This window comes from Mus caroli, unplaced genomic scaffold (genome assembly GCF_978045245.1).
Source record: "Mus caroli unplaced genomic scaffold, Mus_caroli_1 scaffold_7, whole genome shotgun sequence".
NCBI classification, from domain to species: Eukaryota; Metazoa; Chordata; class Mammalia; order Rodentia; family Muridae; genus Mus; species Mus caroli.
Genome location: NW_028227262.1, coordinates 92,847,421 through 92,870,140, shown reverse-complemented (window position 1 = coordinate 92,870,140; position 22,720 = coordinate 92,847,421). Strand labels below are relative to the sequence as shown.

Sequence of the window (22,720 nt, the reverse complement as noted above, 5' to 3'; positions counted from 1 at the left end):
TTCCTGCACTTAGGAGAGTGAAGCAGAAATATTACAAGTTAAAGGCCAGCCTGGGCTACACAGAGAGTTCTTGGGGTGGGATGGGGAGGGAGAAGAAAAGAGGGCAAACAAGGAAAAAACAAGAGAGGGGTAGGGGCGAGAAAGTACTGAAATGTTAAATCAACCTTTAAATCCTCCATATTCTTTTTCATATCTCTAGAAATACTCAGGTTGTATCCAGGCCACAGTTAGGAGCTTTCAGAGAAAATGTGCAATTTCTTGGTAGATTCACAATAGAATAGCCCTTTATACTAGGCCTATTTGAATCCATTCATTCAAAAACATATTGAACAAACATGTACTTGTGGCTACTAAAATGATTTCAAAAACAAAGTAATATCAGAAATAATACTGACATCACCCTTTAAATTTTTATCTGAGCAAAATTGCTATTCGTATTCAAGAAATTATAAAAACTAGTTAGGGCTGGGTTTAACAAAGACTGACAGGCTGACAACATTGGGGCTTCCTGCAGATCTGCTGGCAGGTCAGACTGAGCAATGACATAGTGCACAGGTGACAGGTATCAGATCTCCAAAACACATGCACATTGATTAGACGTCACCTCCACTTAAACAATGGAGATGATATCAATGGGTTTAGAAATTACGTCCAGAGTTTCCAAACTCAGCAAGTGAGAGACTCAGGATGTGAACTTGGAGTAGAGTTAGCTCAACTTGCATCTATAGCACGTTGGTTGGAGAGAGATGCAATTAAGAACAAAATTCCCCAAAGTGTGTAACCTTTGTCTCCTTGAAAACTGTCTGGAGCAGGAGACTACAGGGATTAATCATTTCAGAACAATGCATCAGGGCTCCAGCAACAGCAGAGAAATGCAAAGCAGAGCAGAGCAGACAAAGATGCCTGGGTTTAAGATGCAGGCTAGACAAGGCTTTCAGGAGCCAAGGGATTGGTCTGGAGTCATCATCTGTGAGAACCTCTGATGATGTTAACGGCACAAGCTGGGCTGTCCAGGATCTAGTAAACATGGCTGTGAAAAGTAAAGAGATCAGACAGAAAACTTATAATTGTATAACCTTATAAAGAGACTTGGCAAAAACACAGGCAGAGAGGAAGGTAGATGCTGAAGTCTGAGTGGGGCTTTTCAAGAGGACTCAGCAGCTCACAGAGGTAAAGCAAGTAAGAGATTCACTTTATACCCTAGTGAAACAAACCAGGATCTAGGAGCATGTACCACCCTGGCCTTGTGGGCATTTAAGAAAAGTGATTCTTGAGCAAACGAGGCTGAACAGTGAACCTACTGTTCCTGCAGAAATTCAGATCAAGACTGGTCACATTTTTCTGCTTGTCTTTGCCTTAATAACTTTCCTGATTTCTCTAAATTTAAAGTTTTACCAGGGTTCTGGAGAGATGGCTCAGTGGTTAAGTTCACTGGTCAGCCAACACGGAACAGTTAGGACCATCTTGAACGCCAGTCCCAGCGGGGGATACCGGTGCCCTCTTCTGGTATCTCCAGGAACTGCATACAAAGGCATACATGCAGGCAAAACACCCACACATATAAAACAAGTATAAGTGTTAAACACTATTTAAACTTTGCTGAGTTCTGATTTTCTATTTTATATACAAACATAGCAAGTGCATTTGGGTCTTCCATTTGGTGTGGTAAAAATAAGCACTTTTCTGGCCAGATGACCTCTGTCCCTAACATCAAATATGGTTAAGAAACTAACCAACTCACGACTCAATTGTATTATTCCTTTTCCTCTTTGAACCCATTTCCTCTTTGGAACCAGATGACCTTTCAGACCAGTTCATTAAGGACTGTGACCTCAAAAAGAAGCCAAGGAAGGGGAAGAATGTACAGGCCACTCTGAATGTTGAGTCAGATCAAAAGAAACCCAGGAGGAAAGATACACCAGCAGTGCACATCCCGCCTTTCATCCCAGGTAACGGGCGGGACAAGCTGCTCTGCGTGGCTGCAATGGCAGGCCTGTAAGACCTGACACCATCAACACATGGGGAATAAAGTCCCCACAAGATTCCAAAGCTCCCATGAGCATCTACATCCAGCAGACATGGGGTGGCATCCAGAGATTTGAAAGCTACGTTGTTTGCCTTCTCTGGTACCAGCCCACAATGCACCTATGCACAACACTTCCACATTAGGATCTGCAAACGTGACTACTTGACCCTCTTCCTCTTTCTGCTCCTCTAACCATGCAGGTGTGATTTCAGAACACTTAATCAAAAGATATGATGTTCAAGAGAGAATTCCAAAGGCCAAATCAGGCCCAGCTCTTCATAACAATGATATGGAACAAAAAAGGCCAAGGAGAAAAGACACGCCTGCCTTGCACATGCCTCCCTTTGTTGCAGGTAAAAACTTTTTTTTAAAAAAAAAAAGCTGGTCTAGAACATTCACAGGAGGGATGGGAGCACATTGGAGCCTTATCATGTTGAGGTGCAAGGGGCATGCCCTATGCCCTATGTCCTGGCCCAGTAAGCTGTGTTGCATTCACGTGCCCAGGAGAAGAGTATACGTATTGCTGCCTTCTGGGTTTTCCTTCATTGTTAGTTCCCCAGGGGATGACTTGGGGGAGGAGGAGGCTGAGAAATAACTCCTGCTTTATCAGACCTGGTCAAATTCACTCAACCATCAAAACAAATATCAGTGGGATCTTGAGAAGAGGTGAAATTCCTGCTTCCCCAGCTTACATGGATTGTGCATGCTAAAGTCCATGGATAACTTCCCAGATTGTATGGACCAATTGTCAAGACTTGGGACAGAGATAGAGGAAGATGGAGAAGATTTACATCAATATCCTAATACATGTCAGATCACACACGCACACACACGCATGCGTGCGTAATGAAATGAGGTATTGTCCTTGTCCCTGGAAAGTTGAGGAGTGAATGGGAAAAGAGGCAAGTGGAATCACAGTCAGATTATGACTCTGCAGACTTATCGAAGTTTCTTGAGTCAGGAAATCTCTGCCTTAAGGACCTTCAGTGGCAAACATCGCTGCAGGCACACACACACACACACACACACACACACACACACTCACACACCCTGCTTCTCTCACTGTGTTAGCTGAGGTGCTTTATTTCTGGAAGCTTTTCGTATGTAAAGAATTGGCAGTAACCACAATGCTAGTTACGCTAAGAAGGACAGAGCCTTTTGGCGGGTATCCAGAAAGACTCATGCTGGTTCTAATACGGTTGTTCAGAGGAACTCACAGGCAAACACACCATAGAGATATATCTCATTAACCCTTGGCAAGTGGAAGCTGGACAAGGATTCACTACCCCTTCTAAATCTTATGCTAACCATCTCCCTCCCTTAGGTTAATGAGCTTATTTGACAAGTCCAACTGCCTGAATGGAGCCTCTGTGGGGAGGCCTCTAAGGCTTCCCTGCCAGGCCCGGGCTTTGTTCGGACTTGGCTCACAGTTGAAAACTGCATGGCAGAGAGTGTTGGTTGTGATTGGTCAGAAACGCGTACCAAGAACTGTTTAAGAGAAGAGAAGTACTTAGTCTACATGGGAGGGGGGCGGGGAAGGAGCCAGACAACATAAGGATGATGCAGCAGGTAATAGTGAACACCAACAGGACAGTTGGGAGTCAGAAATCAAAGCAGTGCACTCATACAAAGCAAAGACAGTCAGAAATCAAAACAGTGCGCTCCTGCAAAGGGAAGAGAGTACCTCCACTGAAATTGGCACATGTCTGTTCTGCTCAGGGGGAGAAATCCCTTGATTTGGATTATGAGGGCAGGTGCCATCTTTGTCAAGACTCCTCAATGTTTGAGGGACATCTACTTAATGCAGATAGCTATGGTTTGGATGGTGCCTAGGTGAGATCTTGCTTAGAATTGGCACAAAGACCCAGGACTAGAAATCTTGGCCCAACACCAAGATTTCTTGGCCCAACATGCTAACATCTTACAAGCAGCCAAGTTCCCTTAGCTCTAAGTTCTGCTCTACACAGAAAGAACGGAACTGACATTTGCTAGAGCTTTACTAGGTCTGAGTCTTCTTCTAGATGTTGAATGTGTGAGAACGCCAGAACGTGACTGTTGCTCAACGATTCCTGTCCTGCAAACCATGATTTTAGCAGAGGGTCTATAGGGTATTGGTGGAGAACTACAGAATGAAGGCCTGGTCTTAGGAGATGGCTCAGTGGGTAAAGCGTAGGGCTCCAGTTTCAATCTCCAGACTGAGCTTTTTTGTGTGGGTGTAGACATAGAGCCTGTATCCCCAGGGCTCAAGAAGTAGAGGCAAGGGATGCCAAAGGCAGGCTGGCTAGCTAGCCTGGCTGATTGTTGAGCTTCAGATTAAGAGACCTTGTCTCAGTATATAAAATGGAAAATGATTGTGGAAGATACTTTATCTAAAGCTCTTGTCTCTACATGTACACGTGTACACATGTGCCTGTAAACATGTAGACTCACGTGCATTTGTATACACACATGACGGATTAAAAGGATAAAGAGATTGAAGACTCAAGTGTCTCTTACAGCATCAAACCCTTGCCGAGACTCGGGTGGCTGGAGTGAGCTCCTCAGTGGGGACTGATGACCAAGGGAAGAGCTTTCGTTTTAATGGCTCCCTCCCCTCAGAGACACAGTCCTGACTCCTCAGGAGAGCAGAGACCAGGAGGAAGTCAGATCCCCTCAGTGTTGCTCAAACTGTCTTCAAATGCCCGAAGTGACAAGAACAGGAGAGGCAGTAGTAGCATGCTCCCATCCCTATGTGGGTTCTCTGAACAGGATACCCAGAAAAGTTGACACTACGCTGAGCTTCTGTAATGGGTATCCTTCCGATAGTGTGACAAAACACTGGAGAAAATCAACTTAAAGTGAGGAAAGTTTTGTTTGCCTTAGGTTTTCAGAGCTTTGGTTCATAGTTGCTCGGCTCTGTTGCCTTTGAGTCAGTGGCAAGACAGAACATGGCAAAATGAGGTACATGGTATGACAAAGCACTTCATCTTGCAGTGGCTTGGAAAGAGAATAGAAATGCAGGGTGGGGATAGGATGCTAATGTCCTTCAAGGATCTCACTTCCTGCTGATAGGCCCTGTATCCAAACAGCTCCACCACTTACAGACATCAGCAGCAACTGGGAGTCCCATTAAGAGCCCAAACACAATATATCCTTTATCATTCGCTTATAAAATATTACAACCAATGCTTACCTGTGTTGATACAAAATTTGAGTTCATTCTGCACGTTAAATTATTTTCTGTGCCCCTGTGGGCAGACTGTTCCACTTCAGGAAGGGCCAGCCTTTACCATTTAATATGCTCCTGCTATTCTTGCTGTCCCAGGGCCTCCTCCCACCTTCTGGCCCAGATTTTTAAGGACTACATTTCAAGGGCACCCAAAGTAACTAGAAAGTTGCTGATGATAAAAATGTAAAGCTTTTTGTCTATTTTAAATTACCAAAAATTTCACTTAATGTAAAGAGATATCCAAGAAGGAAGTATGGAAAGTTTGACCCATTAACAAACCTAATTCTACATGGTCCTGGCATACTGGTTTTAATTCTAAATAAAAGCAGAACTCTATGCAAATATTATAAGAGACATTATCTCCAACTGTGCTTTATAAGTGATTTATGCAAAGGCCTTAGTTTTAGCCAGACTTGAAGTTATTTTTCTCCTCCAATAAATACTAGCTAATTGGTTAAAAATATAAACAAGCTAGGAATTGAATCAAATGAATAGTCATTAAGATCCACACATAGTTTTCATTAATTTGTTGCCCTTGAGTGGAGGCCAATGCTGTAGAAAGGCCCCGTGTGGAGCACAGCTTCCAATCCCCAAGCTGAGATCTTTAGGAAGTGCTGTGTGGACTGGAAAATCCCTAATGAGAGGAGTGGAGGCAGGCTGGTGCAAAGCTGTGGTGGAAAGCATGGCTGGGAGGGAAGAGACAGAAATTACCCACACTCATTTGTCACTCATTAAAGTGGCCCTACTTTCACTAACGGACAGCATCAATGAAGTCTCCCTTGCTGACCTTTTCTGAACTGATCAGCTCTGAAAAATGATAAAAAAAAAAAAAAGGAAGGAAGAAAGGAGGCAAGGAAGCAAGGAGGGAGGGAGAGAATAATGAAAGAGAAAGAAAAAAGACAGACAGACAGGAAGGGAGAGAGGGAAGGAGGGAGAGAGAGGGGGAGGGAGGATGGGGAGAGAGAGAGGAAGGGAGGGAGGGAGGGAGGGAGGGAGGGAGGGAGGGAGGGAGGGAGGGAGGGAGGGAGGGAGGGAGGGAGGGAGGAAGGGAGGGAGGGAGGGAGAGAGAGAGAGAGAGTTAAATCAAATCTTTTAAATTTCACAGGCCAGTAAAAAAACAACTTCATACTTTGCCTAAGTAAGGATTCATCTAATATATCTACATTTTGTAAAAATGGGGATATTTTAATTCTATTTTCAAATGAAGAGTGGTTTTAAAGTGTGGCCATACTGTGTGTGAGGATACACTGCTCTCTAGTACCTCTCTTTGCTCTGAAGTGGGGGGGGGGGGCTCTGTCATCCAAGGGCTGACAAACACTGGGGGGCAGACACTCAGAGCTCAATATTTTCTCTGGTGTTTTAGGTTTGATTTTATTAGTCTTACTGTTCCATTCAAAAGAGAAACAGACTAACAAATTACAGAAAAATAAAGTGAAAAAAAAAACCCACATCATTTAATTGATCATAGGTGTGGCTTTCAACTTTTTAAAATATGTATTTATGAATGGTGGGGGCGGGGCAGACAAGCAGTACATGGGCTACAATGGGTCTGTGGAGGTCAGAGGACAACTTATAGGAAATAGTTCTCTCCTTCCATCTTATGGGTCCTGGAGATCCAACTCAGGCTATCAGTGGTAATGACAGGCACTTTACTCCTGAGCCATGTCACTGGCCCACAGATGTGGATGTTTTGCTAGGCATGTTACCAACATCTTATTTAATTGATGTAATGCTTGTTTGTAATAAGTATTAGTGTATTCATTATACACATGAGAATAGAACATTTAGATGAAACATTAGGTCGCACCATTTGCATTAAAAGAGTGGCTAAACAGAAGCCCCCAACATTTGGCCTCCAAAATCCCTGTGCCTTTTATCCTACCATACTGCAAAGGGGTGAACTTAGCCTATGGCTTAGGGCCTGTCTCTCCTTGTGTCCAGAATGGAGTCCTCTTGAATACCTCCTCAGCAAAGGTCTAGCAAGGTCACTGTTTCTCCCCAGACTTGGAAGCATTTCTGTGTGTCATTGTGCCTTTGAGAGAAGTCTTGGGGCTCCAAGGACTACCTGATACTTCAATTGGATGTTTGTATAATTGCAGGTCTACATTTTTGTTTTGCAGGTTTGACTCTGCTCCGGGATGAGAGTGCAGGAGTGATTCTGGAGGATGAAGAAATGGATGGTGACAAGCTCGCTATTTAAAGACATCTCCCCTGAGATTGCGTGTAAATAGATTACATTGGTTCCCTAGGGTGATCTAGAGGGAAAAAATAGATTTGTCTGTGCTCTCATTTTGTCCTAGTCGACTCTAAGATCTAGACGTCTCCTCCCCAGGAGACCTACTACTCAGATTGCTGGTCAGGTCACCTCTTTGTCTTTCCTTTCTTGCTTTTTAACCCAACCTCCTAAACTTTCATTTTTCTATACTGTGCAAAGTAAAGTGATTTTTTTTCCTCCAAAGTAAGAGAGGTGAGACCTCAGTGCTTCATGTCTGCAAGCAAAAAACCTGGATAAAAGATGGGGAGGAGGAAGGGGAGGCGGTCCTTTCCACCTGCCTTTAGTAGCAGGGCAGTCCGATTCAGCATCAAACACTCAGGAGTCCAGCAAGGCCACAGCTGCTGGTTAAACTGTAAGAACATTTGGACTCTAATGGAGTCATGGACTGCTTATGATGAAATTGTTTTTTCTTTCTTCCTTCCTATCTTGAGAGTCCAACTCTGATCACCCTCTCCTCTGAAGACCCTCATTACACATGTTATAATGGTTCAAGAAGAGGAAGCCAGCCCATCATGCAAGAATAAAAGACATCAGAGGCAGAGAATGCTGGTCTATGTATATTGGTTGTCATGATATTTGTGAATTATGTCATAATGGGAGGTAAATAAATACCAATGACTGTAAGGAATTTATTTTTTTAAATCTAAGGCCAGTTGAAGGCTGTTCTGATATTTTCACCATCTCACTTATTTAGGCTCGGATACGTTTTCTTGTGTAAGAGGTGGTGTTGTCTAGTGATCATAGATGTGCGTTTGGTTCCTGTGCAGCTGGCAATCTCCAAGTGCCTGTGGGGACTCTTTGCATCTGTACTTCATCTGCCAGACAGCAGACAGAGAGAAGGTGAGGACTAAAAGGGAGAAAAGCAGAGTATCTAGTGTTCAGACCAAGGCAGGAAGCATGGGACAGCTCTGTACATACTGAGGTCCAGCTGTTGGTTATCCTTTCTGTCTTTCTGTTCCCCTTACGAAGATGTGAAAGATGCAATACATTTCAGAAATAAAGATACTTCCGCACACATCTCTGTGTCCTAGAAATTTCTCCTGACTCTTACTTACGATTATAAAAAAAAAAAAAAAAAGATTGAGAACAAGAAGCCACAAACCTTGCACAGTTTGGCTTTGATTTGCACGTAGTTTTGTTTTGACTGTAAAGATTATTTTAAATCCTCGAATTTGTTGTTAATATTTAAGGATCAAACCCAGAATATCTGCATGAAATCCTAGATTTTATATTGTCTTCGGAAAATGTCCGGAGAGCTGGCAGTCTAGGCAGGCTAGGCTTTACTAAAACACCCTAGCTCACCCTATGACTACTGAGTTCTAGACACAGTTCTAGAAGGCATGCACACTCTACATTTGGGGATCTGTTCCATCACAGCTACTGACCCATTGACTTCACACTCTAACATTTTCTGGAAGTTTAGTATCCTGGTAGTAGAGACCTGGAACCTATATATCTTCAGGGCTTTCTTGTCTTCTTGCTCCAGGCAAACCAAGTTGGGACAGAGGAGGGGGTGGAGCATGAGACTGTGACCAGATTGCCAAGTGATGAAAAGGGCCACGATAAAGTCTTTAAGCAATCCAAAGCAATGGCAGGCAAGTGAGCAGCAGCATTAGTGCAACAGCAACGGAATGATTTGCAGGTATCTCACGAAGAAAACACAGGTGCCCTCTTGTCTTATTAGATTTTCTGTTTAAACACAGAGTTCACCAGCTGCCAGGCCTGCAGGCTGTGCTTGATAACTCCCAGTAACTTGGGAAAGCACCCATCATTTCTCATGGAAACAAACTGGCTGTTCTAGAAGTGAGGGCCTTGGACTCAAGCCCTAAATGTGTGATGCTGAGCAGATCCCTAAAGCTCTGAGTTTGAATATAAGGATAATAATGGTCCTTTTTAAAACAAACAAACAAACAAACACAAAAACCTTCTTTGTAGTTTGAGAATCAGTATGTAGACAATGGGTTTTGTAAGCTAAAATGCCTATCCATGGTGGTTTGGGAGGATTAGAGAAGGGACAGTGCCTTGCTGTTGATCTGTGAACAGACCTGGGAGGTGAGAGACTCTCCGGGACTCAAGGAAAGGGACCTTGGATGCAGTGCTCTACAGTGGGGAGGGGGATCTTGTAGAGTCCACCTCCAGTGGAGGGACAGGATATCAAGTGTACAGGGATGGGGTTGCCATCCCAGTCAAAAGCTCTGTTCCTGTCTGAAGGAACTGCAGGACAAAAATGGAGAAGAACCTGAGAGAAAGGAAGTCCAGTGACAGGTTCAAATTGGGATCCAGCTCAAGGGGAAGCCTGGGGCCCTGACAGTTACTGATGCTGTGGTGTGCTTGTAGACAGGAGCCTCTGAGAGGCCCAACAAGCAGCTGAAAGAGTCAGATGCAGATACTAGCACCCTACCAATGGACAGAGGCCAGGGACCCTTGTGGTTAAATTGGGGAAAGTTGGAAGAAGCTGAGGAGAAGGGTGGCCCCATGGGAAGACCAGCAGTCTCAACTGAACTTGACCCCCAAGATCTCTCAGACACTAAGGCCCCCAAGACATATACAGCAGAGGACTGCCTGGTCTGGCCTCAGTGAGAGAAGATGCACCTCACCTTCAAGAGACTTGAGGCCCCAGGGAGTAGGGAGGTCTGGTGGAGTAGGGGTGGGGACATCCTCTTGGAGACAGGGGTTGGGGTAGTAGATCAGTCAGGGGGCAGACCAGGAGGGGGATGAAGACTGGACTGTAAAAATAATTAAAATAATAATAATAATAATAATAATAATAATAATGGAACTGGTTCAGAGTATCAGGTGGGGAGAGTTTGCCACCCGTGCAGCCCTCATTCAAATGTCTTCTTTCTATTTCTGGGAAGTTGTACCTTGTGACAGAACCCAGCCTCTATGAAAAGGGGCAAAGCCAGATAAAGTGCACCCAAACCTGGACATCACTGCAGTGATGTGAGTTGAAGCCAAACCTCTGTCATGCCCTTTGTCCCATGTGGCCCTTTTCTGGGTAGTAGATTAGTAAGTAGACTTGTGACTAGTTCTCCATATACTGCAAACTCCCTCCAATCAAAGGATGGTGCTGATATTATAGCAAATGTATTTCAAGCACCATTCAGAAAGCAGGCTCAAGAAGCAGTTGGCCAAGCCGTCTTTCCACAGCGTCCTCGCTGGACCTGAATTCGTTAAGATAAAGAGATTCCATGTATGAGAAGTAACTCTCTTTCAAAAGCAGCATCCCATCCAGACGACAGCCTTTAAAAGATGTTGGCTGAGCTCACACAGCCAGCTTCTAATGCCTAACTATTACCTGGAAGGTCACAAGAGGTGCTGCCAGGTAGAACAGGACCATGAAGAAAGAAAGCAAGGTTTTCTTTTCATTACTATTGGGTCAGTTTTTCTTCCTCAGACTGTGGCATCCAAGTTGCCCTTTTTAAAGAAGAGAATGACTTAGCTTGCAGTTGTAAAAATAAGTTAGTTAAGCAGCTATTTTTCCCAGCTATGAGGCTGGTCACATGAGGGGTTCAGAGATACCTTTTACTTCCTCTGAGGGAAGCGTCCTCACTGCTGTGACTGGTGGGTATGGAAAGGATATTCACGGGAATATCAAAGCAGCGAGGGGAGACAGCCAGAGGGCAGCTGCGAATGTCCTCGTGCTCCCAGACACCTAGAGTCCCTGTCAGTCAATCCATCATCTTTTTGGGTGTTTTGAACACAAGTGTGAACCCCCAAATCAAGCCAGAAGACTGAGCCTTTTCTTTCCAAAGGCATCTTCACTGGACCCAAGCTCACTGAGATAAGAAAGCATCACACTTGAGAGTTATTTTTTTTTAAGCACTGACCAGGGTCTTTCTTTAAATCCAGACAGCCTTTAATAGCATTTCAAGAACTTGTGCTCTGTTGGAAACAAGCTCTGCCCTGGAATATCCAAAATGCCAACTTACCGTTCTCAAGAAGAAAAGAATAAGTGTTTCTTAAGATGAGAAAAATCCTGATACCCTAAATCTAATTCTAAGTGTAGGGAGGTGCAGGAGGAGAGGGAAGAGCCAATCAGCTAACAGTTCCTGGCAGAAACAACAAAAGACTTTCCCATACTCCTAAACATATGCTGGAAACCAATTCTGAATCCCACATATGAGAAGTAACTCTCTTTCGAAAGCAGCATCCCAGGCTGCGTATCAGTAACGGTTAGGTGTGAGAACTGCAAACAATCCAGAAAAGGACTCATTCTCCTTCTGAATTGTCCTTCTGTCCACAAGTCTTTCTCCATGCCCGGGGGCACTGCTGTCCATCTACACAGTTAGTGTAGCAGAGGATCCATGTAAATAACACATTATTTTCAACTGGAAATTTTCAATGCAGAATTTTTAAAAATTATTTTATTATATTTAGGTGTGTGTGTGTGTGTGTGTGTGTGTGTGTGTGTGTGTGTCAGAGGACTTGCAGGGGGAAGAAGTCTGTTCTTTTCTTCCACCATGTGGGTCCCTGGGATTAAACTCAAGACATCAAACTTAGCAGCAAGCACCTTTACCCACTGAGCCACTTCACCAGCCCTTTAGAAAGACTCTTAGCTAGAGTCCCAGGAAACAGCTTTCTAAACATTGTTTCCCCTGTATCTTGTAGCAGAGAGAAGCCAGGCAAGACCCTGTATCTTTTCTACCCCAACATCCACAAGGGTTCAGAAAACAAACAAAACAATAACAACAAAAACTCTTTAATTTCAATTATTTCCTCAGTCTCTGCATTTTGGAACCTAAAGTTGCAGATCCTTCCAGCAAGGTAAGATTCCTTAAAGAACTCACAGTAAAGAGAGAGAGGGGAAGGAAGGAAGGAAGGAAGGAAGGAAGGAAGGAAGGAAGGAAGGAAGGAAGGAAGGAAGGAAGGAAGAAAGGAAGAAAGAAAGAAAGAAAGAAAGAAAGAAAGAAAGAAAGAAAGAAAGAAAGAAAGAAAGAAAGAAAGAAAGAAAGAAAGAAAGGAAGGAAGAGAAAGGAAGGAAGAGAGAAAGAAAGAAAGAAAAAAGAAAGAAAGAAAGAGAGAGAGAAAGAAGGAAGAAAGAGAGAAAGAAGAAAGAAATGAACAAAGAAAGAAAAGAAAACAGGAAGACAAAACAAACAAAAAACCCCACAGAACTAATCTAAACCGTAGGTCCTCCTATCCCTATAATTATATGTTAGATCATACATTAGTGATACAGAGAAATAATATATACCTTAATATTTACTTGTGAAATCGTACACACTGTGCTGCCCCTCAGAATAAAAGCTCTTCTCTGACCCTTGTCTGCTCTTTTTCCCATGCTCCTCCTTTAATCCTTAAAAGCAATTTGCAAAATGTCAAATAAGGTCCAGGGAACTGAGAGTCAAGGAAGCTCAGGTGAGAATACTCTGAACTAGCTCAGTGCTGGTCACACTGTGTGGAATTCTGAGACTCTTCCTTCGACGAAGGGGTCAGGGCACAATTGAGACTGTAGCAGTCTTTCTGTAATTTAGAATTCTTAAGATCCCTTGAAACCATCTTTCCTGTTGTCATAACCCAAAGCATTGGTTTCTCTTTAACGGTGCTAGCATCTTCAGAAACATCTCCTTTCTTTGTTGCATTTGTGCACAGGATTTTCTAATCAAGCTACAAGTCTTTTCAAGTTTATCTGCCCTGCTCTTTTGATCCAAAATATCATTTAAAATGTTGCTAAAATATCCAGCAATATCCACACCACAGACTGAATGCTGGTTACTGTGATATTTCCTTCATGTCTAATCTATCAAATCTGAATTCAGTCTCATGCAGAATATTGTGGCAAAAACAAAGTATAAACAAGTTCTGAACTATATTGTAATAATGTGATCTCTAGCTTAATTTCCAGTAGCGTTCTCATTTTGATATGAACCCTCATGAGCCTGGCTTTCTCTGTCTGTAGTTCTAGTTGCAAGTCTACTTTTCTAAGATTCGACCAAAAGTTTCCCATCAAGGTGTTGCTTCCAGTATTCTGGCTCTTTTCTACTTAAGCTTCGAGTTTTTCCTATAAACCACTTACAAAGCACGTATGAACCACATGATCAGGTCTGTCACTGCAACAGTTGCACTCTCTGATACCAAGGTTTTGGTTGCTTCTGGAGAGCTATGACCAAAATGCCTGAGAACAGGACTTGAAGAAAGAGCAACTTGTGTGGAGCTCATAGGGTGAAGCCCAATGTGTGTTTTAAGCTAAGTTTCTTATAAGAGTGGGGGATAGCCGGGCGTCATGGCGCACGACTTTAATCCCAGCACTTGGGAGGCAGAGGCAAGTGAATTTCTGAGTTCGAGGCCAGCCTGGTCTACAGAGTGAGTTCCAGGACAGCCAGGGCTATACAGAGAAACCCTGTCTCAAAAAACAAAAACAACAACAACAAAAAAAGAGTGGGGGATAAAAAAGTAAAAGAGGAAGACTTGACCCCATACCATTAGGCAGAGCAGCAAGGCAGCAGGAGTGAATGGTTTCGAATACTCTTTACTGCAAGGTGGACAGGAAGCAGACAGCTGGGAAGGGACAGACCTGGTTAATCCCTCAAGGATACATACCTAGCCCAGTGCTGTACTTTATCCAACTAAACCTCACCTCTTAAATGTTTCTAAACATCCTGAAATAGCACACACAGCTGGAGACCAAGCACTCAGCGCATAGGGTCATAGAAGAAATTTCATGATTAAACCACAGTAACACTTTCAATTTAAGTCATATGTGAGAACTCCTTATCACCAACATGTTAAGTCACTACCACAATAGCAAGTAGATCCATCTCGAAGTGTGTGTATGAAAGTGTCTATGTTCAGTGTGCTTTGCTTCAAAGTAAAAATTGTGTGACTTCCCTAGGTTTTAGAACTTGACTCTGAACATACTCATCTGGTGGTAGTGGTCCCAAAGCAGTCCTTGAACTGCACAGTTGTAGCTGTTGTGTGGTAGACAGAGCACTTCTTCACTCAAGATCTTAGACTGCTAATCCACAGGCTGCATCTCATCCACATAGGTGTGTACTTAGAGCCTCTGGCAGTGTGTAGAGGGATGGTACAGAATTGACACTTGAAAGAAAACTCAATCAATGAAGAAAGAATAAGTTCATCAATAAATTAAGGTCACAGTGTACAGGGGCAACAGATCACAGATACAGGGCCCTCCTTTGCTATACAAAGGGATACAAGTACAGAAACCAAGGTACAGAGAAAATTCTGGCCCTCTTGGGATGAAACATCAGGAAAACTCCCATCATGTTCATCTTGGAGTTTGATGTAATGGTTCAGCTACAGCTTAAGGGAAAGAAAGAAGGTTCTAGGTTGTATTTGGGGCTATACGCACTAGCATATCAGTGGCTAGAGAGATGGGGGCACCATCCACATGTTCTTGCTACAGGATGCATGGGAAAGGATGAGGAGAAATGCCAGTCCTTTCTACCAACCGTCTTTCAGCCTCTGCTGGGGGTGAGAGGAAGGGGACCCAGGGCACAGACCTAGACAGGCACCTGAAGGAAGCAGTGCTATGTGCTACACTCTGCAGCTACAAGCTGGTTCTGAATACTCAGAATAAACATAAATCTTGCATAAAATGAAACTAGAAGTCATGCAACTCTGCCCAATTCCATTGCTCTGAAAAGCAAGCAAGTGTCAGAGTATATTCAACCCTATTCCACACCACTAACTTCTGCCCCAGAGTGAAGCTTTTTGCTCCATTGTCAAGTGTTAGGGGCTTCTTTTGTTCAAAAGAAATCACATTTAGAAGTGTAACATGTGGAGTATACAAAAGCCAAGGTACAAAGTTGGAAAAATGGGAGCAGTCCCCAGTCTGCCCTCCATTCCATTCCCTCCATATATACTTCATTTGGTGGCCTTTGAGGGAATCCTTAGCACTCTTCAGAGGGGACTGGAAAGCACCACATTGGGTAATTAGGCAGCTCTGTTCTTTCCTTCACTGCCTCCAACCTGAGCATCCTCCATTCACACTCAGCCCCAAGCCTCCCATGTGGAGTGGGATGCAGGTTTTCATTGTGTGGGTAATGTATGGGTTTTAATATACAAGTTTGCAATCTTTGTCTTTGATCTACCATGTGCATTTCTGAATAGGAACAACATCCCTAGTGACTCCTCACTCTGAGTAGCAGCCAAATCTGCAGCCAGTCTCCTGTAGTGCAGCGCAAAAAGCCAGCAATAAAAAAACTAACTAGCAAATCAACAGGGTGTAGTTGTTGAACGCCTGCACATTCATAATTTGTAACTGTGTAGCTATAAATCCCCTCCTAGTGCTTTGCTTGAACGACCTGAAACAGGATGCTTTTAGTGTTTCTGCAGTTAGATATTTGGTGAAGAAGCAATATACGTTTGCCAATAGTAAAAATATTGATAGTTTTTATTACCTTAAGGAATTACCTCAATGATAGGAATTGCAAAGAACCAATACCGGATTTCACCAAACCCTAAAATGCAGTTGCTACCACTCCTAGATTATTTTAAAGGAAAGGGAGTATGTTTGATCTGCCTAGTAGTTTTTAGGACAGCTCTTTCAGCAAACCCTCAACAGCAGGACTAGCTGCATAAACCAGTGTATACAGTAAGACCCAATCCAGGTGTTCCTCAACTTCAGTGCAAAGCACACGAGGGTTAACAACGGAGAGAATATTCTGGGTCTTTTAACTTAATACCTGCCAGACTAAGTGTTACCTGTCAGATCAAGTAGATTAGACCACAGAGTTTCTAATCTGCCAACTGGACAGATATCAGTCAAAAAATAATAACTCTATGATATCAAAACACAATTGTGCTTGCTACACAGAGGTTCTGAGAGCTCATAAAAGAAGGATCTGACCCTATCTGGGGAAGAGGGATAACGAGGAAAACCTTGCTGAAAAGAATAATGTTCTAGTGGGGAGCTCAAGAGTGTATCAGGTAAAGGGGGAGTAATGAATGGAGGGAAGAGCAGCTCCAGGTGGTGGAGAGAGGAAGTACTGAGGCCCTGTGAAAGAGGGGACTTCAGGGAGAAGACCAAGGTGAGCCAGCATAACCAAGCACAGAAAACAGCTGGGGTGAGGCAGTCTGGGGAATGTTCTTGCATGTTTGTTTGTATACCACATGAGTGTACAGTGCCCTTAGAGGTCAGAAGATGATGTCAGATCCTCTGAGAACTGCAGTTATAGAGGTTGTGAACCATCATGTGGGTTCTGGGAACAGAATCCCAGTCTTCTGCAAGAGCAACAGTGCTCCTAACAACTGAGCGTCTCTCTAGCCCCCATGTGAATCCTTTCAAGGCCCTTATGTACATTTGCCTTTCTCTTTCTTTTACTGAAGAGGAAAGCAAGAAACAAAGATAGAAATGGCATCTCCAAGGCTAAGAACTACCTATTAATAAGCTCAAGCCACCAGCCTCTTGACTCTGGTTGCAGCTCTGCTCTGTGGTTTTGAGACTACAGATAAAGGTGCAGGCATACACAGCAATAAATAAAACTTTCCATATTGTATTGATTTTTGATTTCTGCTGATGCCCCATCACACAGTGGTAAGGTCCATGAGCAATCCTCAGTCATGCTAGCTCCCCTGGAACCATGTGGCACTATAATCTCTCAGACAATGGTGTCTAAGAACAATTCCTAAGGGTTTTAAATTCACAGGCTGCTTAGGTAGTAATCCTAGAGTCTGTGGGCCAGGGGGAGCATAAAATTGTTATCTCTTCTCTAGGAAGGAAAACAAGCTATCATTTTTCTCTCAGAGAAGACAACCAGAATACCTAAAGTATCACCTAATAGCCCCTGGGAGAGTCACTATCCTAGTTCTCCCATTCATTGACTAATAAGAGTCATTTCTGGTCCACCACACCCACAATGCAAGGACAGTGCACATCTCCTACACAGCTGTTTGTTCAACTGTTGTTCTGGAAGTTTGGTTATTGCAAACAGTTCTCAAAGAACATTTAAAAAGCTTGAAAAAATAATTTTAAATAACACATAGGCATTTGTAGTCCTTATAACCAGTTCTTTATTCCGACATTCTTTTTTGCTTTTAACATTTATTTATTTATTTATTTATTTATTTATTTATTTATTTATTCAATGTATATGAGTACACTGTAGGTGTCTTCAGACATAGCAGAAGAGGGCATCAGATCCCATTACAGATGGTTGTGAGCCACCATATGGTTGCTGGGAAATGAACTCAGGACCTCTACAAGAGCAGTCAGTTCTCTTAACTGCTGAGCCATCTCTCCAGCCCCTATTCTGACGTTTATATGTTAGCTCACTTGTGTTTATTCTTTTATCACCTAAGTATTTATGGATTGTTCCCCAATCACAGATTATTTAGAGGTGAAATATGACACAGCACCAGCCTTCTCTGAGCTCATCTCGGAGGGGGCCACCATGAACACGCTGATGACAAACGATGTCTGCCTCTAAATAAATGCCAGTTCTGGAGAGAGATTGGAGTTAAGTGCTTGCAGGGAGATTTCCACAAGGGAGGTGAGAAGTGAGCTTGACTTGAATAATTCAACTGAATGGAGACTGGAGAAGAAATGATTCTTTCAGACTGAAGGACAGCTGGGTAAAAGCAAGAGGCTGAGGGATGCCTCTGCTGCCTTGAGTGACACACCCTTCAAGGCTGGACCTTAAAGTTTGTAATTTGTGGTCTGTCCACACTGATATAACTTCAGGCTTCTCAGTGCTAAGATTTAACCTTTGGCTTCTGGACCTTTTTGGAGTTTTGCTTAATTTCCAGAAAGAAAAAAAAATTAAATGATCCATATAAACTTTGCTAGGCTACTACAAAGAATACCTGGAAAAGCACTGGCAAGCAGCATCCAGCAGGCCTGAAACATGGGATGGGAGCTAGTCGGTAAGGCCATGCTCTTTATCCCATTGGTTGGAGGTAACCTGCTGCTTGGGCTCTCCAGGGAAATGGCTGCCAGACAGGCATGGGTGGGAATCTGGTACGGGATGGTTCAGACTGGGGAGATTCCTTTGTTCCTCATCAAACATTTTGCCATGGCAATGAAGCCAAATTCCATAAAAAGATAACTTCCAATAGGTTTAGCAGTGACTGTTTGAGGCTCGTGAAGGAATAAACATTTGGCTTATTGTCCTTCAGCTCTGCTTTCCTATAGACCCAGGTCTTGCAGACTCCTGATGGCTTATGCTTATTTTCTTGATAACCTCACCTGTGTCCATCAGGCTTACACACAGCCTACCCAGCCCACCTGCCTGGGGATCCTGAAACAGCACAGATCATATAGAGTCCTCACCTTCTCATAGTGCAGAAGGACTCATGGTCATGGCCTGTCACATTCACCAAGTGTCCTCAGTCCACCCAGTACCAAACAATTTTTATATAGGAGGACACTGGTACAAAGAGAAACTTAATAATTTGCTACACAGTAGGAAGAGTTAGTGGTTGGTTTTTATAAGCCTGAATAGAGTGGGTGCTTAATAATGACCCGGGAAGAGAAAAAAAAACCTATATTTTGTGTTTTTATCATGCCAAACACTGCATTTTAACACTTTAAATTCTACAATTGCTTCAGAAACACCCTTAGCCTTGCCCTACAAGTACCAACGAGGAAAAGATGAAACCTGAGAGATTCCCATCTGGAATGGTGACTGGAGACTTATTCCACACTGAAAGCTCAATGTACTTAGGAAGACAGGACACAGTCTGCAAAGGGTGCTTGTGATAAAGGGTCATAGGAGATTTTTCCCCTCTAATCTGAGGCCCAAGGCTACATGGGAGAAGGTTTTGTTCTGATTGAGCCCATTCAAGGATGTAAACTATTCAAAAATTTCCTCAGGACTTGTCGTAAGAAACAAACAAACATGAAAATGCAATTTGATAACACGAATGTGTATCTGGAAAGGAGTTGTATGTTGGGACGTTATAATAAAACTATTAAGACATAAAGAACGATACATAGGGCTACAAGCCTCTTCCGGTCAGAAAAGCCCCGGAGTAGCTAGGGCGCAGGATCAGCTGACACTCGCCAGCTACCCACAACACCCACCACAGGATCTTAAGACTTCTGGTGAGTGGAACACAGCTTCTGCTCCAATCCAATTGCAACCGGGACCTGAGACTGCATTAGTTAGGGAAGCAGAAACCGGCCTGAGTAGGGCCACAGGCCTCATCCGGCCGGATCAGCACCAGGGTAGCTAGAGAGCAGGGTCGGCTGACACCAGCCAGCTACCCAAGACCCCCGCCACAGGATTTTGAGACTGCTGGTGAGTGGAACACAGCTTCTGCTCAAGTCCAATCACGTGGGACCTGAGACCGGTTTGGTTGGGGAGGCAAAATCCGGCCTACATAGGGCCACAAGCCTCTTCTTGTCAGAAAAGCACCGGGGTAGCTAGGGAGCAGGGTCGGCTGACACTCGCCAGCTACCCACAACACCCGCCACAGGATCTTAAGACTTCTGGAGAGTTGAACACAGCTTCTGCTCCAATCCAATTGCGCGCAGGACCAGAGACTGCATTAGTTAGGGAAGCAGAAAACCGGCCTGAGTAGGACCACAGGCCTCTTCCGGCTGGACCAGCACCGGGGTACCGCCAGCTACCCACGACCCCCGCCACAGGATTTTGAGACTGCTGGTGAGTGGAACACAGCTTCTGCTCCAATCTTTAAACAGTGACAACGACAACAACTAACCCCAGAGATTACCAGATGGCGAAAGGTAAACGTAATAATCTTACTAACACAAACCAAGACCACTCACCATCATCAGAACCCAGCACTCCCACTTCGCCCAGTCCAGGGCAAACCAACACACCGGAAAAGCTAGACACGGATCTAAAAGCATATCTCATGATGATGGTAGAGGACTTCAAGAAGGACTTTAATAACACACTTAAAGAAATACAAAGGAACACTGGTAAACAGGTAGAAGACAGTAAAGAGGAAGCACAAAAATCCCTTAAAGAATTGCAGGAGAACACTGCTAAAGAGTTACAAATCCTTAAAGAAAAACAGAATAACATAATCAAACAGGTAGAAGTCCTTAATGAAAAACAGGAAAACACATCCAAACAGATGATGGAATTGAACAAAACCATACTAGACCTAAAAAGGGAAGTAGACACAATAAAGAAAACCCAAAATAAGGCAACACTGGAGATAGAAACCCTAGGAAAGAAATCTGGAACCATAGATACCAGCATCAGCAACAGAATACAAGAGATGGAAGAGAGAATCTCAGGTGCAGAAGATTCCATAGAGAACATCGGCACAACAATCAAGGAAAATGTAAAATGCAAAAAGATCCTAACTCAAAACATCCAAGAAATACAGGACACAATGAGAAGACCAAACCTACGGATAATAGGAGTGGATGAGAATGAAGATTTTCAACTCAAAGAACCAGCAAACATCTTCAACAAAATTATAGAAGAAAACTTCCCAAATCTAAAGAAAGAGATGCCCATGAACATACAAGAAGCCTACAGAACTCAAAATAGACTGGACCAGAAAAGAAATACCTCCCGACACATAATAATCAGAACAACAAATGCTCTAAATAAAGACAGAATACTAAAAGCAGTAAGAGAAAAAGGCCAAGTAACATATAAAGGCAAGCCTATCAGAATTACACCAGATTTCTCACCAGAGACTATGAAAGCCAGAAGATCCTGGACAGATGTTATACAGACACTAAAAGAACACAAACTCCAGCCCAGGCTACTATACCCAGCCAAACTCTCAATTAACACAGATGGAGAAACCAAAGTATTCCACGATAAAACCAAATTCATACATTATCTCTCCATGAATCCAGCCCTTCAAAGGATAATAACAGAAAAAAACCAATACAAGGACAGGAGCCACGCCCTAGAAACAACAAGAAGGTAATCCCTCAACAAACCTAAAAGAAGACAGCCACAAGAACAGAATTCCAACTTTAACAACAAAAATAACAGGAAACAACAATTACTTTTCCTTAATATCTCTTAATATCAATGGACTCAACTCCCCGATAAAAAGACATAGACTAACAAACTGGCTACACAAACAAGACCCAACATTTTGCTGCTTACAGGAAACTCATCTCAGAGAAAAAGATAGACACTACCTCAGAATGAAAGGCTGGAAAACAATTTTCCAAGCAAATGGTATGAAGAAACAAGCTGGAGTAGCCATTCTAATATCTGATAAGATTGACTACCAACCCAAAGTCATTAAAAAAGACAGGGAGGGACACTTCATACTCATCAAAGGTAAAATCCTCCAAGAGGAACTATCAATCCTGAATATCTAGGCTCCAAATACAAAGGCAGCCACATTCATTACAGAAACTTTAGTAAATCTCAAAGCACACATTGCACCTCATACAATAATAGTGGGAGACTTCAACACACCACTTTCACCAATGGACAGATCATGGAAACAGAAACTAAACAGGGACACAGAGAAACTAAGAGAAATTATGAATCAAATGGATCTGGCAGATATCTACAGAACATTCTATCCTAAAACAAAAGGATATACCTTCTTCTCAGCACCTCATGGTACCTTCTCCAAAATTGACCACATAATTGGTCACAAAGCAGGCCTCAACAGATACAAAAATATTGAAATTGTCCCATGCATCCTATCAGATCACCATGGACTAAGGCTGATCTTCAATAACAAAATAAATAATAGAAAGCCAACCTTCACGTGGAAACTGAACAACACTCTTCTCAATGATACCTTGGTCAAGGAAGGAATAAAGAAAGAAATTAAGGACTTTTTAGAGTTCAATGAAAATGAAGCCACAACATACCCAAACTTATGGGACGCAATGAAAGCATTTCTAAGAGGAAAACTCATAGCTCTGAGTGCCTCCAAAAGGAAACTAGAGAGAGCACACATTAGCAGCTTGACAACATACCTAAAAGCACTAGAACAAAAGGAAGCAAATTCACCCAAGAGGAGTAGACGGCAGGAAATAATCAAACTCAGGGGTGAAATCAACCAAGTGGAAACAAGAAGAACTATTCAAAGAATCAACCAATCAAGGAGCTGGTTCTTTGAGAAAATCAACAAGATAGATAAACCCTTAGCCAGACTCACTAGAGGGCACAGGGAAAGCATCCTAATTAACAAAATCAGAAATGAAAAAGGAGACATAACAACAGACCCTGAAGACATCCAAAACACCATCAGATCCTTCTACCAAAGGCTATACTCAACAAAACTGGAGAACCTGGATGAAATGGACAAGTTCCTAGACAGATACCAGGTACCAAAGTTG

General features: G+C 43.1%; 1 protein-coding gene across 3 annotated transcripts in view; it reads left to right on the top strand.

The window, feature by feature from the left end:
- Positions 1 to 8,515, top strand: part of Ppp1r17 (protein phosphatase 1 regulatory subunit 17) — a 43,290-nt gene extending 34,775 nt beyond the window's left edge. For 2 of the 3 annotated variants that reach the window (XM_029478743.2, XM_085839690.1), the window contains exons 5-7: positions 1,797 to 1,949; positions 2,227 to 2,379; positions 7,355 to 8,515. In XM_029478743.2, the coding sequence (XP_029334603.1) occupies positions 1,797 to 1,949; positions 2,227 to 2,379; positions 7,355 to 7,434 (386 nt within the window). In that variant the 3' untranslated portion in view covers positions 7,435 to 8,515. The remainder of the gene's footprint in view (positions 1 to 1,796; positions 1,950 to 2,226; positions 2,380 to 7,354) is intronic. The other variant, XR_003836947.2, reaches the window with a different exon arrangement.
- Positions 8,516 to 22,720: the final 14,205 nt, after the last annotated feature.